The 16,644-nt window shown below is 38.9% G+C and overlaps 1 protein-coding gene across 2 annotated transcripts in view; it reads right to left on the reverse strand.

The window, feature by feature from the left end:
• PRTG (protogenin) overlaps positions 1–16,644 on the reverse strand; it is a 121,629-nt gene that overhangs the window by 6,014 nt on the left and 98,971 nt on the right. For both annotated transcript variants that reach the window (XM_027571067.1, XM_027571066.1), the window contains exons 12-17: positions 12,426–12,521; positions 11,600–11,786; positions 10,791–10,918; positions 9,186–9,356; positions 2,132–2,314; positions 384–504 (exon numbers count right to left, since the gene is read on the reverse strand). In XM_027571067.1, coding sequence (XP_027426868.1) covers positions 384–504; positions 2,132–2,314; positions 9,186–9,356; positions 10,791–10,918; positions 11,600–11,786; positions 12,426–12,521 — 886 coding nt within the window. The remainder of the gene's footprint in view (positions 1–383; positions 505–2,131; positions 2,315–9,185; positions 9,357–10,790; positions 10,919–11,599; positions 11,787–12,425; positions 12,522–16,644) is intronic.

The raw sequence follows: 16,644 nt of genomic DNA on the forward strand, positions 1-16,644 counted from the left end.
GGAAGAATGAAGGGGGGGAAATCGGAGGGGGAGACGAACCATGAGAGACTATGGACTCTGAGAAACAAACTGAGGGTTCTAGAGGGGAGGGGGATGGGGGGATGGGTTAGCCTGGTGATGGGTATTAAAGAGGGCACGTTCTGCGTGGAGCACTGGGTGTTATGCACAAACAATGAATCATGGAACACTACATCAAAAACTAATGATGTAATGTATGGTGATCAACATAACAATAAAAAATTAAAAAAAAACTCAAGTAACATTATTTGAAAGTGGAAAATCCCAGTTACTCTAGAAGGCACTGGATTTCAATTTGCTTCTGGTGGTTACTGTAATTTAAATGTTTTTTAACCACCTCAACATGTCTAGCCACGGAAACACACCTGGCTTTACTTCGGTATATCAAGATGAGAACACAGATGAGGATGCAGGTCAAGGCTATGCCAACGCCTACAGCAATGCCAGTCATTGATTTTTGGTCCAGATGGTAATAGCCTGAATAAACTAAAAGCAGAAACACATTTACTCAGTATCAATCAGAAAAATAAATGAGTCCATTTATTATAATTCTAAGATAGCTATTTGCTTTTCTGTAATTTGTCTTCCTCTCCTAGGAAAATGTTTGACAGTATCTGTGTCTAAGCAGAAAAGACACGTTACTCTTTTTATCAGTGATCTCAAAGATCAGTTTATATATTCCCATACTGAAGATTCCAAATACCAGTTCTAAATACCATATTATATGAAACACAAACATCAGTTAATAACTTATAATGCTAAAGGGCACAAAGCATAGATGTTTCTTGAACCAGACAGTAACTTTCATGTCATGTTACCTTAAAAGCAGATCTGTATATTAAAGCTGAGTTTCCCATGTCCATATCTGCATTTACTTGGCAGTGCTCCTCAAACTTTAATGTGCACATGATCACTAGGGGTTATTTTAAAATACAGATTCTGATTCACCATGTCTGGGGTGGGGCCCATGATTCTGAACATCTAACAAGCTCTTGGGTAATACTCATGCTGCTGGTCCACAGACACTCTGAATAGCGGGTATCTGAGAAGTGACTATGAGCCTTGCTCTCCTTTTCCCAGGATAAGGGAGTTACCACCGCTGCCTCCCTCCAATGCTTAAACCTATCTGTATGTGTACACACACACACGCACACACACACACGTACACACACACACGTACACACACATACACGTACACACACACACACATCTGTATGTATTGAGTATCTGTATGTATTGAGGCATCTGAGGAGCTACGCTTAATCCTGTTGAGTTCAGTTGGCATTTCCTCCATTTAAAGCCCCATCGCCCTCTGCAGGCGCACTTCCCCCACCCCAAAAAGAGGAAAAGGTTCCTTGTCCTGTACCACAGGGGGGAGGCCTGGCTTCCTTTGGGACAGGACAGTTGCCCTGGAGTGAGGGTGGCTTTTTTTAAGATTTTTTTTTTTAATTCATTTGAGACAAAGAAATAGAGAGAGCACAAGCAGGGGGAGTGGCAGAGGAAGAGGAAGAGGGAGATGCAGGCTCCCCGCTGAGCCAGGAAGCAGGACATGGGGCTCCATACCAAGAACGAGGGATCATGACCTAAGGACCCAGGGATCATGACCTGAGCCAAAGGCAGACGCTTAACCCTCTGAGCGACCTAGGTGCCCCTGAGGGTGGCTCTTTTGAAGATACTTCTTCCAACTGCTCTTCTAGAGAGAAACAACTTTCTCTCCAGAAAGGCTGTTTATCTGTGGCAACAACTCAATGAAAACCATGCTCTCAGCTTGAACACCACAGCCAGCACAGTGGTTTATTTCCGCGAACCCTCCCTGGAAGCCTACTCCCATCGGTTTTCGGGGCCGTGTGGCTCCTCGGTGTGGTGGCTGTGCAGCTGGGAAGAGGAGTAACTGGGACACAGTGGTGAAAACGGCAGCTGACTGGGAGGTAAGCTGGTCTCCCTGTGGAGTGCAGGGGACAGCCTGTAGCTCCACAGCATCAGAACAGCGCTGGCAACAATTTGAGAAACCAAGTGCAGGGATATGGCCGCAGGAGGAGCAGAAATACAGTGCAGGAGAGCTGAAGAAACACTGAACATTCTTCAGAAAGCTCAGTGACTGTGGTGTACAGACCTTTGGCATCGGCAGAATCCAAACGCTTGGGCCTCTGATTAGAGTCAGGGGTTTCCTTCGGAAGGACTGCCAGCTCCACCGAGTTTGAAAAGGGTCCTTCTCCCACCTCATTGGATGCAGATATCTTGACAATGTACACGTTTCCTGCCACCAGGTTTTCTAACAAAGCCATGGTGATTGCTCCTATAAAGAGATCAATTGCAAATTAAGTAAGCCTTAATTTTTTCTCTTTTATTCATTCTTTCAAACACACCATCGTGGTCCTTTATTTAACAAATATTTTCTGATTATAAAAGGGACACCGTGTTCACTGTACAGCGTTTGGAATCCACAGACAGATATAAATAAGAGGACAATCTAATCTCCCTTTGTTAACATCTTGGTATATTTGTGTGTGTGTGTGTGTGTGTGTGTGTGTGTGTGTGTGTGTGTGTGTGTGTGTGTGTGTGTGTGTGTGTGTGTGTGTGTGTGTGTGTGTGTGTGTGTGCGCGCGCGCGCGCGCGCCCATGAATACACTGTACATGTGTGGGTACGTATTTACTACATGCATTTTTTATATTTTAGAGTTTTCACTTAACTTTGTATCATGCACGCTGCCTCTATATAATCCTCTGTAATTTTGTTTTAGGAGTAGTGTTCTAAAGTAATAGGTTTTTTTGTTTACGTTTTTATATGTTTTTTTACCCCTCAAAATTTATAAAATTGGATACAAACAGCATTAAAAACATTTTAGAATAGTATATTTGAAACATAGGTAAAGAAAGAATGTTTATAACGAACCCAGATTCAACAGTCATAATTAGATTTTCTAGATCCAATATGAAAGGCTTTTCTTCTTTGAGAAATGTTTAGGGGCCCCTGGCTGACTAGTTGGTAGAGCATGTGACTCTTAATGTTGGGGTTGTGAGTGTGAGCCCCACACTGGGTGAAGAGATTACTAAAAAAAAAAATAAAACTGAAAAAGAAATGTTTAAACTACTAACGGTAATCACCGTGACAGATGATCTTGTTCTTAAATTAGAAACAATTATTTTTGAAAGTATGAATACATTTCTTGCTCACCCAATCATTATCTAAGATTTCTTGGAAATAAACAGGAAGGAAAATTCCAAAGTTATATAGGAACCTCAGTGTTGAAGACCTAGACCTCAGGTTAGCTATCAAAACGACCACCAGTAACCTGCATAGCATCTACTTCTCTCCAAAGTCAGCATTACTTGAATTTATATATGATATTTGATATCAAAGGAATTTTCTCTGTTGGCATGATGGCTAAGAAGGATTGCTATGTGTGTACTAATACTCCTTGAGGGGTCTTTCTGCTTTTGGTTCTGCCATGGCCCGGAAATATTTTTCTTACAAAGGGGACTCCCACCCTAGGAATGAACTCTCACGTTAAGAACACAGGTGTAACAGAATTCAACCACAAAGTTGTTCCAGCACGCACTGCATCTGTGAGTCGATATTCACAGGGAACCTAGCTTCCCTCAGGTGATGTCATCTCACTCCCCCCCCCACCGCCCGCCCCTCACCCAGAGCATCCTTGCGATAGCTTTGAAGAACTTAACGATAGCTTGTAGCAGTCACCTCCAGGCCAGACTGGACTAAGAATTCTCTTACACTTGCTAGAGTATATTTCATTATGCAAGTGAAATGTGGGTTGATCTCAGAGCTCAGGTCAGGATTCGGAGGCCACCTCTGAGGTCACATGGTGTGAGGCAGCTCAACCAAGCAGCTATGCGAGGGCTGAATATGGCTTGTTTTCATGTTCTCTGGTTTCAGTCTGCCCTGAAGAGAGTGTGAGCTACTTGAGTACACAACTGTTAAGTAAACAAGCTGACTCTTATTTAGAATCAGGAAGAGTCTTTCTACTGTTACCATGTTCTCAGACAGGTGAATAAAAACCAAAAATGTATTGTGACATGTTACAATTAACTAGAAGGAAGAACATTTCAATTTCTTCACAATAGACATATAAATAAATAGAGTTTCCATTTTACCACAGAATACTTCACATTTAATTTTTAAAAACGCTTGGCAAAAACCAGTCCCTACCTGAAATTAAAAGTTTTTTTTTTTTTGAAGATTTATTTGAGAGAGAGGGAGAGTGAGGGGGAGAAGCAGACTCCCTGCTGAGCAGAGAGCCAGATGTGGGGCTAGATCCCAGGACCCTGAGATCATGACCTGATCTTAAGGCAGAAGCCTAACCAACTGAGCCACCCAGGTTCCCCAAAAAGTCTTTTCATATAATTCAGGTTTTATAAGCAAATGAGCTGTGTGGATGTGTGCAAGTGCTCCTCCCGTTCCTTCCTTTCCTTTTTTTGTGTTCCTTCACACAAAAAAAGGAAACTAACATTCTGGCTTCTTTATGAGGAAAAAAGCAGTTCACTCAAAGCAGTTCCCAAATATTAAAGTGATCTGCCTGTCCTTCTATTTTCTCAGCACACTATCTAGAATCTCAGTCAGTGTGATTATGCCAGTCCACTGCCTTTCATATGCGTCTGAATCTTCAGCTATTTTAGGAGTTTCAGAAACCAGACAGTACAATAGCCTCAGTGTTGGATCAATGTTGATCAAATGCTGGCATGCTACCAACTAAGTAATTTGTGACTTGGGGCACATTACTGAACTTTAATTTCCTCATGGGGGCAATAATTCCCACCTCATATAGTTATTGGAAAGGATTAAATAAACTACCACTGGCAAGTCTCTGACATAAGTATATTTACTCCATGAAAGTGAGTCTTCTTCCTCACCTCTGATCCTCCCCCTTCTGGAGAACAGAAATTTTTTTCATATTTGAACAGCTTACGGTGGCTGGCCTAATGCTTGTACAAGATAATTCTCAGTAAGTGCCAAATTGAACCTTATATTAAAATATGAGCTATTTGTTGCCAAAGGAGTGTTCATGGAGGATAAAAAAGCACAGAATAAGATTTTGAGGCTGAAGAAGTGCTCCAGAATGCAGTCTCAGAACTCACTTCTGTCTACACTGTGATTGTTTTCCAGTTCCACAGTCTTAAAAATCATCTACCTAGTTATACCACTAGTATACTTTTCCGCACCTCTCCCAAGAACTTAACCCTCCCACTGCTTAATCAACCTCTCTACTCGGACATCTAGGACACATCTCAAATTTAACATGTTAAAAACCAAACCTCTTTTGGTTTTGTTGACTGTACCTCTGAAACAAATAATACATTATATGTTAAAAAAAAAAAAAAAAGAAGAAGAAGAAGATAGCAGGAAGGGAAGAATGAAGGGGGAAAATCGGAGGGGGAGATGAACCATGAGAGACGATGGACTCTGAGAAACAAACTGAGGGTTCTAGAGGGGAGGAGGGGAGGGGGATGGGTTAGCCTGGTGATGTGTGTTAAAGAGGGCACGTTCTGCATGGAGCACTGGGTGTTATGCACAAACAATGAATCACGGAACACTACATCCAAAACTAATGATGTAACGTATGGTGATTAACATAACATAATAAAAAAAAAGAGATTTTGAAAAAAAAAAAAAAACCACCAAACCTCTGATTTCCCCCATCAATTCTGCTTCTTTTTTTCCTTACGCTCCTCATCAATCTGCAGCAAACCTTGTAGGCCGTTCTTTCAAATTATGTTCTAATAGCTTCTTATTACCTTCCTCATTATCACCCTTGTCCAAATGCCCACTAACTCTCACATGGACACCTGTATATTCAGTGGTCTCTCAGCTTCTACACTTACCAACTTATAATCAGTCTTTTAGGTGGTTGACAAAGTAATCCTTTTAAAATATAAATCTGATCAAAAGATTTTGATGTCTTTCATCTCTCTTAGAATAAAATCTGTGGTCTACAAAATCTGCCCTTGGTTTCCACCCCACTGATTTCCTACTGCCTGCTCTTCCCCTCACTCTAGGCTCCCTGCCTTCTTGTTGTTCCTCTAACATGCCAAGCACACTTCCATCTCAGGGCCTTTGCACTTCCTCCAGTATTCACATGGCTCCGCTGAGATGTCATTTCTTCCAAAAGGATCTAACCTTGCTACCTCCATCACTCTGTCTCTTCCACCTCCCCCCTTGCAGCTTTTTTAATACCACTTATAACAGTACCTAAATATCTACATATTTGTGTGTCACTGAGATATAAGCTTCAAAGGGGAAAGAACATTGTTTTGTTCACTGTGGTATTGCCAATGTCTAGAAAAGAGCCTGCCACACAGTAATCACTCAATAATTCATTTAATAAATCAATTTGTTCCTACTATTGGTATTCTGATTTACTCGGCAAATGCTGAGTTAAATTCCTTTATTGAAGAATTTTAATTTCCAATGTGCATCTCTAATAGGAGGAAATGACATATTTATTTAGGCTAAATTTATTTAGTCATGTAACTTTATTTTTGAAGAAGGAGCGTCTTTATGGTTGTGGGAAATTCATGCTATGAGGAACAGAGTTCAGGAACTGCTATAGTATAGGGCATGACTTCCTATAGTGTCTTTTAGATTTTAAAAGAATTGACTAGTTTGTGCTGATTTACTGCATATCAGAAAGGTAAAGGCTGTTAATTTCTGATTCACTTTACACACAAGTATGATTTCATATCACATCTCTGCTCAACCATTTTACCAATACACCTTTAGCCACAAATATTATCTGGTCATCAGGAACATTTTTAAAATGCTTTATCTTATCCCACTTGGCAATATGTGAATTAATTATATACATAAATATGTATAAACAAAACATATATAGATTAGTAGATATATAGAAAAGAAATACTGATATTCTCCCTCTTCTGCTTTCCTCATCTTTTTCTACACTTTCATCACCTTTTCCAAAAGTTGCCATAATTAGACATTAAAGACCATTTTACATTTTATTTTTTTCTTTAAATGCCATGATGTATTTTTTGCTTTTGGTTTAAAACTGAGTGACTCAAGGGGCACCTGTCTGGCTCAGTTGGTGGAGCATGTGACTTCTGATTTCGGGGTTGTGAGTTCAAGCCCCACATTGGGTATAGAGCTTACTTAGACATAAAATCTTACAAATAAATAAAAGTGGGTGACTCAAACCCTTTATTTTTTTAAAGATTTTATTTATTTATTTGACAGAGAGAGAGACAGTGAGAGAGGGAGCACAAGCAGGGGGAGTGGGAGAGGGAGAAGCAGGCTTCCCGGTGAGCAGGGAGCCCAATGCGGGGCTCGATCCCAGAACCTTGGGATCATGACCTGAGCCGAAGGCAGATGCTTAATGACTGAGCCACTCAGGTGCCCCCCCTTTATGTTTTTTACTCTCAAAAAAAATAAACTCAACTGTTTTTTACCTATATTGCTTATTGTGTCCTCTGTGAAATACTAGCATTAGCTGTAAAAAAAAGGACGTGTACAAGATGGTATAGCTTCTTGCTGAGAATTTTTCTTAAAATCACAAAAGTAGGATAATGGCAAAAATAGATTTTTCCCCCTCCCATGCATGATTATGTAGTTAGAACAGCTTATATAGGTGTAAAAACCTGCAATTACAACCCATTTCACTACTGGGTAATCAAAGAGGCAAAATGTTCTTTTCTGAGCCTTGTCTGAAAGTGACAAATGAATGCATTAAAAGGAAGCAAAACAAAATACTGTTTCTTTTTAGGCAGGTACAAATGAAGAGCTAAAGGGAGGAAGTGCTCATGTGATAAATCAGGTTAGTCATGGTCAAATATGTCAATAAATCATTTTGGAATTAACTAAAAGTGAATTGTACATTTTAAGAATATTGTGGTAGTTTGTAAGCCCCAAATTAATTGTACCTCCATCAATCCACACCCGTGGGCAGTCCGCTCCCACACTAACTCTAGGCTCGTCTACCTGATCTGCTTTGCCCAGTGGGACGTTAGTGAATGTGATACAAGCAGAGGTTTGCAAAGCTTTGTACGTGCAGCTTGCTCACTCTTCCTGATGTTGGAACTCTCTCTTGCTGTTTTTGAGCTACTCACACTCTGTTAAAACCATGAGATGATTTCAGTCTCATGAGTGACCTCAGGACAGACCAAGAGAAGAAGTGCCCAGCTGATCCCAGTCCAAATTGCTGACTCACAGAACTGTGAGAAAATAGGATGGCTAATTTTTAAAGTGGTTTGTTAGGTAGCAATAGATAACTGATGCAAATATAAAACTGTATTGCTGGCAAGTACTTATTACTTTCAAGTCTCTTCAGTGACTAGGAAAATATTACTTAGTGGGGCTTTGGCATAATGAAAACATGAATATATGACTATTAAAATTCCAACTAAAGTCACCATTTGTTTGCTTTACAATTGCATAGAGTTTTATCTTAAATCCACAGGTCTTTAAAGTTCATCCTAATTAGGTAAATATTCCCTTTAAAAGGTAAAATGTATGTACAAATGCCTAGTACTGTAAAAGTGTTTAGAATATGTAGGTGGCCAACAAATTTCCTTCTTGAAATCCATCTGAAGCTTTTAATTGCTTAGCAAACTGTTCTTTTCCCAGCATGCATGTCTGAATTAAGTACTTAAGTGGGACCCTGATATTCATATGGGCCAGTTTATTTGTATGTGGACCATCTGAGTACAAAAGTCTGCTCCCTTAAACCAGATCTTCTTCCAGTGTTTGCTACTCCAGGGCAAGACACACCACCACTGGAAATCTAGTAGTCATCTATAACAATTCCTCCTTCCTTGCCCCATTCTTTCTCTACTTAAGCTACTGTCATTTGACCATCCTCTCCTTTCCATCTCAATCCTTGGTATCCTAATCCAGGCTTATCGTCTGGACCGTTGTAGTCACCTCCAAGTCTCTACATTATTCTGACCCATCCCTCCTGCACCAAACCCATTCTAGTCACAACAGTCAAGAGTGATCTTTCTGGAATGTGAATCATATGCTCATGCTTAAAATATGCTGACGGTTTCCCAATGTTCTGTGAATAAAACCCAAATCCTTTATCATTTGTTACTTCATAAATATAAATTCAAAACAAACTCGAGATCCTTCTTTCTATTTGTTTCCTTATCATCAATAATCTTACTTTTCATCCTCTTTGATAATTTATGCTCATATTTACCTTCTCGGTGTAGGACCTGCCACTCTCCTGCAATCCAGGCCTTCCTGGACGCGTACAAGATGGTATAGCGTGTCACCACGGTCTCTGGACCATCAGGTGGTTTCCAAGAAACCAGAGCAGTGTCATCTTCTATCAACGTCACTTTTACTCCAACTGGTGGGCCTGCCGGTGCTGTGCACACATGGAGAAAATACTGTATTACCAGGATTAAATGGTGATAAACACTCAAAAAGCTGGCTAATAGACTGAAAACTCAGGGAAGAGTGTGAAAAACTAGAAACCACTATAAAAACATCTCAGAATCACAGCTTTTACAGATCATTAGCAATAAGAGAAAAAAACACTATTATTGTCTTTTTTTTCTGAGAGCTAATTTCATTTTTATAATGTTTAAAACATCAAAAAAAAAAAAAAAGGAGATGGTAGATTCCTAGATGGAGAATTACTAAGTCAAAGGGTGTAAGCATTTTTAGGGCTTTTGATATTGTTTTGCCAAACTGATAACGAGAAAGTTTTACAATTCCACCAGCAGCACCTGCCCATTAGGTATTGCATCTCACCCCATTAGGTATTGAATCTAAACTACATTTCTTACTAAAACGTACGGAATATATATTTCACCTGATCTAGGAAACCACTGAAGAAAATACTTCTGAGACCAAAACATTTAGTTATTCTCCAAAAAGTTGTGAATAAGGGAGTTTACAGGGCAGACCTTAGACTAATACTTTATATCTGCAAAAGTAGTCAAGGCTTGGGATTTTAGTTGACCACATGTTCAGTATGAGCTAAGAGTGTGAAGAGCTGGTTTTTGGCATCACATCCTATATGGAATATAGCCAAAACCACAGCCAACAGGCACTATGCTCGCTGAAGTTCATGTCTTTGCTTTGCTTTCTCTTAGCATAATTAGAATAGAGTTGTGATGGTCCTTACATAGATCATTTACCCCCTCACCCTCATTCTAGAGAAAAGGAAATGCAGGTCCACAGATGTGAAATACCTTAGCGAGAGACATAGGTAAGCTCCAGAAATGGTATTCTATCAGATGTCCTATCCACCGCACTGTGCACAGCATCAAGCCACCACACACATTACTTCTAACATGGGCTCCCAACATCATTAAGTACACTATTCACTTACTTCCATTTTAAATTATTTGAGTACAGTCTTGAAGAGTACACCTGATTTTAGAAAATGTGTTTCCCCAAAGAGACATTAAATTTAAGCCCACTGGCTTGTGTAATATATACAGTGAGAGGAAAAAACATTTACTATAATAAAAAAAATACATTTCAAAAGTTAAGGAACAAAACAAATGCATACATGTTAACCAGGGTGGTAACCGGGTAGTATCTTCTTTAAAGACATATCTATTTTTTTAAAGATTTTATTTATTTATTTGAGAGAAAGAGAGAACACGAGCAGGTGGAGGGGCAGAGGGAGAAGCAGACTCCCTGCTGAACAGAGAGCCTGACACAGGGCTCGATCCCAGGACCCTGAGATCATGACCTGAGCTGAAGGTAGACATTCAACCAACTGAGCCACCCAGGTGCTCCTAAAGTGACATATCTATTTTTTAAACATTTAGATAAATGTCTGTACCTTCTGGAAGGGTCGAATGGTAGACAACGGGGCTCCAGGGGCTAGAAAGCTGATCCACATGCAGTCGTACAGCAAATTCATATTTGGTGTTTGGTTCTAGACCTTGAACCAACATGTGAGTTTCTGATCTATAAAATGAGTAATGAAGTTGTTAGTGCTGGTAGTACTTTGTTTCTAAAAGATTATCAGTATTTCCAGTCAATACAGGTAAGCATACTGTTATTATCATCTCATTTTCTTTAAAACCAATTTTTTAGACTAAAAAAGCAATCTCCTCTATTAAAATACTACATTTGGTATTATCCTATAGAAATTAGCCTACAAATCGCCTCTCTGAGAGGAAACTATGAAATTAGCAGTATAGAAATATCCCAATACAAAGGGATTTCCTCTGAAATACTGGAAGTCAAATCACTCTTTTAAACCATAATGATGGGCATTTTTCTAACTATAACCAAGAAGACAAAATAAGCTTTATTTTTTGACGCCAGCATGAAAGTGGTCTTTTGTTTTTTTCCTTTAAACATGCTAAGTGTAGCCACTTGAAAGTAATAATATCTTCTTGCCTAATCTTGTTGCATGAGGCTGAGGAAACAAACAAACAAAATTCATTTATAGAAACTAAAGGTCAGAAGATGCAGTTTTCACAATGAATATGGTAAAGATACAAAACTCCCAGCCATTTTATAAGTAAGGTAAGTCCTGAGACAGGTGCTCACAGCTAAAGGTCAACCTGGCCCAAGATGGTAAGAATTAAGTGGGAAGAGGGAGAGCAGCAAAGAAAACCACCATTAATAGAAGCTACATACGTCTGAAGGTACAGAACCAAAGAAGCGTTCTGCAGGCCAACAGGGTTACAGCGGATGGTGTAGTTAACTATTTGTGCGGTGGTGAACGCAGGCCTCCTCCAGTGCAGGAAGATGGAAGATGAGGTGTTAGCCTTCGCATAGAGATGGTGGGGTGGTGGTGGTGGAGGAACCATGCGATCACGGACAGCTATCAAAAAAGACAATGTTAATTTACTGTACAGCATATTATTGCAGAAAGTGGTAAAATGATGAAATCACAATTCCCCACCCTATTCGTTGACTTTAGGTCTTTCTTTCATTAAAGAGGTTCACAGACACATCTAGAGGTGTATCATTCAATTATGAGCAACTCTTCCATGAGTTAGATAAGGAATCAAATATTAAAACAGAAGCACCAAGAAGACAAACTACTAGCCAAAGACATTCAGAAGGCCAGCAATGGATTTAAAACTAAACTGACACCCTCTCTTCACAGTGGCAATAAAACCAAAGAGGTCTTAGCTGCAGTAAAACTGAACACTGTAACTGGAAGGAAATAAATAGCCTCAAGATTAGAGCAGACAGGTATTCAGGGTTATTTTTCCCAGTTAAATTACTAAAGGTCTTTTGCTTGCAAAAGTAAAATAAGTTCTTATAATTAAATACATCTCACTTAAATATTTAGTTTGAGCATGTACTTGTTCAAAATAACTCTGTTAGGTGCCACGGAAGATAGAAAACCACCACCGATTCCAAGTAGCAATGAGATTTAAATTTACAGAAGGAAGCAGAGAACAAGGACCGTGAGGCATACAGAGTGAAACGTGCTGCCCTAACTCTTACTTACACACGCATCCCGGAGTGCTGACTGTCTGATCTGCTTGGTAGCCGTCTTCTATGTTGTCGTAAGCCAGCAGCCTCACGTGATACTTTCTTCTGGGGTCTGTAAAGAAACTGACAGGTAATAATTTGGTCCTGCCCTCCAGATATCAGCCCTCCGGAGCCTTCGCAGATTCTGGTTTAAAAATCTTTTGGATGCCTAACAGTTTTATGTAAAATGAGATGTTTTTTCCTCTCTCTATCCTACATGGTGACTCAGCAATTCACCTCCGTGTGACATTGCTACTGTGACTATCTACCAGTTATTTACAATTTTACTTAACCTCTCTTCAAACAATAACATTAACTCTATTACTCTTCATCCTCCTCAACCGACCAGAGATAGATTCTTGATCCTAAAAGCCTTGGGGGTTGCCTGATGGATCACTTGTAAGAGGTTACACTACATAGAAGTCTTTTGTTTAGTTATTGGAGGGTTAGCTACCTTCAAAAGCATGGAAATCAAAGCGAGCTTATTTTCTCCCTCAAAGGTAAAGGTAATTATAATTGCCACCCTTTCGTACCTTTACAAAGTTTTATAACCATGTGTAATTTAAGTTTATTTCTACGTGTGCCCTTTTCCATTAACTATTTTCAGGTTGACAGCTAAATTTACCAAGAAAGAGGAGTTGGAGCTCCCTCTGCTGGTGCTCATTAACTGTCACAATATGAAATCCAAAGTCCATCCCATACATACGGAAACAAAAAATTTTTCAGGTTTTTGAGGAAATAAATGGTTATACATTTTAAATGACATGTTTTAGAACATATTCGAGTTTAATGATATAAATACATTTAAATATAAATACTTATGATAACATTTAATTATAGAGTACTCACTTGGGACAAAACTAAATACTATTGAGAAATAATGTTTTTTCTCCCCAGCTTTGCCGAGGTACAGCTGATGAACAGAAGCTGTATATATTTAAGGTATATGAGTTGATGTTTGACATATGTATACATTGTGAAGTGATTTCTACAATCAAGCTCATAAACATATTCTATCATCTCACACAGTTACCATTTTTGTGTGGGTATGTGTTGAAAACAGGATCTTGGTAAATCTCAAGTATATAATACCATATTGATAAGTATCATCACCATGCTGTCCATCAGATCTCCAGAACTTAATTCATCTTGCATAAGTGCAACTTTGCACCCCTGAGCAGCATCTCCCCCTGTCCCCCACCCTTGAGTCCCTGGCAACCACCATTCTACTCTCTGCTTCTATGGATTCAACTATTTTGGATTCCATACATTCGTGAAATCATGCAGTAACTGTCTTTCTGTATCTGGCTTATTTCACTTAGCATAACATCCTCTAGGCTCATTCATGTTGTGCAAATGGGAGGATTTCCTTCCTTTTTAAGGCTGAATATTCCATTGTGTATACAGGCCATATTTTCTTTGTCCATTCACCCATCAGGAGACATTTAGGTTGTTTTTATATCTTGGCTACTGCGAATAATGCTGCAATGAACATGGAGGTGCGTAACAGTTCTCTGTTCAAGATAGTGATTTCATTACCTTTTGATACATACCCAGAAGTGGGACTGCTGGATTATATGGTAGTTATATTTCTAAATTGAATATATTTCTATATTATATTTCTCTAAATAATAATAAACATACAAACACATCCAATACTTCATAAGGGAAAAATCATCCTTGAAAGATATATCCAATGTGGAAAAAATTTAGAATAAAAAAAAGATAAAAATAATTCTAGAGTGAATTTAAACATTTAAAAATCGAAAAATAAGGGTGCCTGGCTGGTTTAGTTGAGGGAGCATGCAACTCTTGATCTCAGGGTTTTGAGTTCATGTACCTTAGCATAAGTAGCACATAGAGTTACTTAAAGTAAATAAACTTTAAAAATAAAATTCAAAAATTCAAAAATAAAATGTGAAGTTTATTAAAATCTCCAAAATAATTTAAGAGTCTGCACATTTTAAAGACGGATGTATTCTATTATTTAATATTAAAGTACATTAAAAGGATGTCCTAAAATATAAAATTTTTATTTCTGTTTCAATTTGTTTTGACAAAATTAAAACCACAAGAAGAAGAAAAATTTATACAACTTAGGACATTTCTATACCTTTTAGGTAGAAGTAGGAAGACTAATATTCGATTATACTATAGAAAATGGTATCTTATATGAGTAACACAAAACTCTTATCAATGTTCTTCCCATTCTATAAATGGTGGTACCAAGGTGTTAAGTAGCGTCTAGTGTTACTCAAAGCTAAACCAAGGACTTGCTGATATTTTTATCACATGTGCTTTTGTTACAGCAGGTAAGTCTGTCTCCTTATAATGAATTCTAAAACTGAAATATTTTCAAACATTTTATAAAATAATTACAGAAAACACAGAAATACATTTGGACTTCATTACTCCAATAATTTCCAACATGAATCACTGAAATTCTAAGATTCGAATATTTCTGTTCAGATTAACGGCAACTTAATTTGAATCTGTGTTCATCTTTCTTTCCTCCTAACATATTGCTGAGCTCGTTAGGCAACTGAATCCTGCGTGCCATCTTACAAATACTCCTTCTGAATGGGTACAGATGGAATTCATTCGGCTCTCTGCAGTCTAGTTCTTCAAATATATTTCTTCATTCTGTCTCTACTCAGAAGAGTATCTTTAAGGAAAGTCTCCTGAGTGTGGGGCATTGTGCCAGGAATTAGGAGATACAGAAAAAGAAGGCTGGATGAGAGAGAGTTTGCCCCAAGTAGCTCACATTCTCAGGGAGCCAGAACGCGGATACGGTCCGCTCTCACCGAAAGCGGATTTTGATGAGGGTTATGAGTATGGGTGGAGAGATTAATTTTTTTCCCACTGTGCAAACAATCAATCAACAGTTCATGAATATTTCTCTAGAACAGTTATTTATTTTTAGTACTAAACTTGAGTTTTCATTTTCCCTTCGTCTTTAAAAAAATGAGCTGCTTACATTAAATTTTAATCCCCAAATGAAGCAGTGTACATGTCCTGAGACAATGAGAGAAGAGCACACCCAGCCCTTGTACAACCCACTCAGCATGGTAACAACCCAGGTCTCCTGCTGCTCATCTGGAAATCATCCAAGTCACTGGAGCAGACACCTCCAGGGCTGGGCTCCTTCCCCTCTTAGTTTCCATGAGGTCAGGAAAAGGCAAACCATTAGGCTGGCAAATCAAGTACATCAGGTGCACAGGAGTCCTCTCTATCCGCACATAAAAAGTACAAGAGCCAGGATAATTTTGGAAACCACTTTAGTGGAAAAAAAACATTAATGGGTGCATTAATGTTTTATGCACCCATTAAACATTTGTTTACATGTGATCAACTCTTTGTGCTCTTCAAAGAATCTCATTTATTAAAACTAAAGTGCCAGGTTGGGAGCCAAGCTAAGCAGTGGGCCATGCTCTCCTCTTAAGCCCTGGGAAATAGGACTTCAACCTCAAAATCTAGTCACATTATTTTGGTTTGTTAATCCAGAGACCCTGGAACAACATGGCTCATGTTTATGCATCAATTTGTTAGAAATTTGATGTCATGGACCCAGGGGACCAGAGCCCTCAAATAATGTTAAAATGAGCACTATCAGGCAATAAGAGTTATCAGCTGAAAAAAACAGAGAACAGCTATACAATTAACAAAATTAAAAATGCAGAGTAAAAAAATATCAGAGCTTAAGACCAACATGTTAAATGTAGTTAAATGCACAAATAACGTACCTTAGCATAAGTAGCACAAGTCCTAAAACTCTACAGTTCTGAAAAGATCCTCCAACGTATAAAGTACAAAGCAGAGACTCAGGATCAACACTGTGAAATGCCACAGGGAACAAGTTTCCAAGGCCTAACAGCCCTTCTTGAGTCAAACATTGCCACGTCTGTGGTGCTTGGTTACACGAGACTCAGCAGACTTAGGGAATGTGGTTTGAGGGGAAAACAGCAGAGTCAAGAAGAGCAGCCACAAAGAACGGCATAGGCCTTCCCAAAACCCAGTGAGGGGAAAAGGGAGAAAGGGAAAGAGGGGAGAGAGTTTGTCCCATTTCCTTCCAAACTCAACACAAGGAGCATAAAAATCACTCATTGGGGCTAATCCTTAATGGTCTCAGGAGTGATGGCTCAGACGGGTATTATTTGCATTTAACTTACTTAAAGATTGAGCAATATGTAAAGATG

Source organism: Zalophus californianus, chromosome 6, assembly GCF_009762305.2.
Source record: "Zalophus californianus isolate mZalCal1 chromosome 6, mZalCal1.pri.v2, whole genome shotgun sequence".
NCBI classification, from domain to species: Eukaryota; Metazoa; Chordata; class Mammalia; order Carnivora; family Otariidae; genus Zalophus; species Zalophus californianus.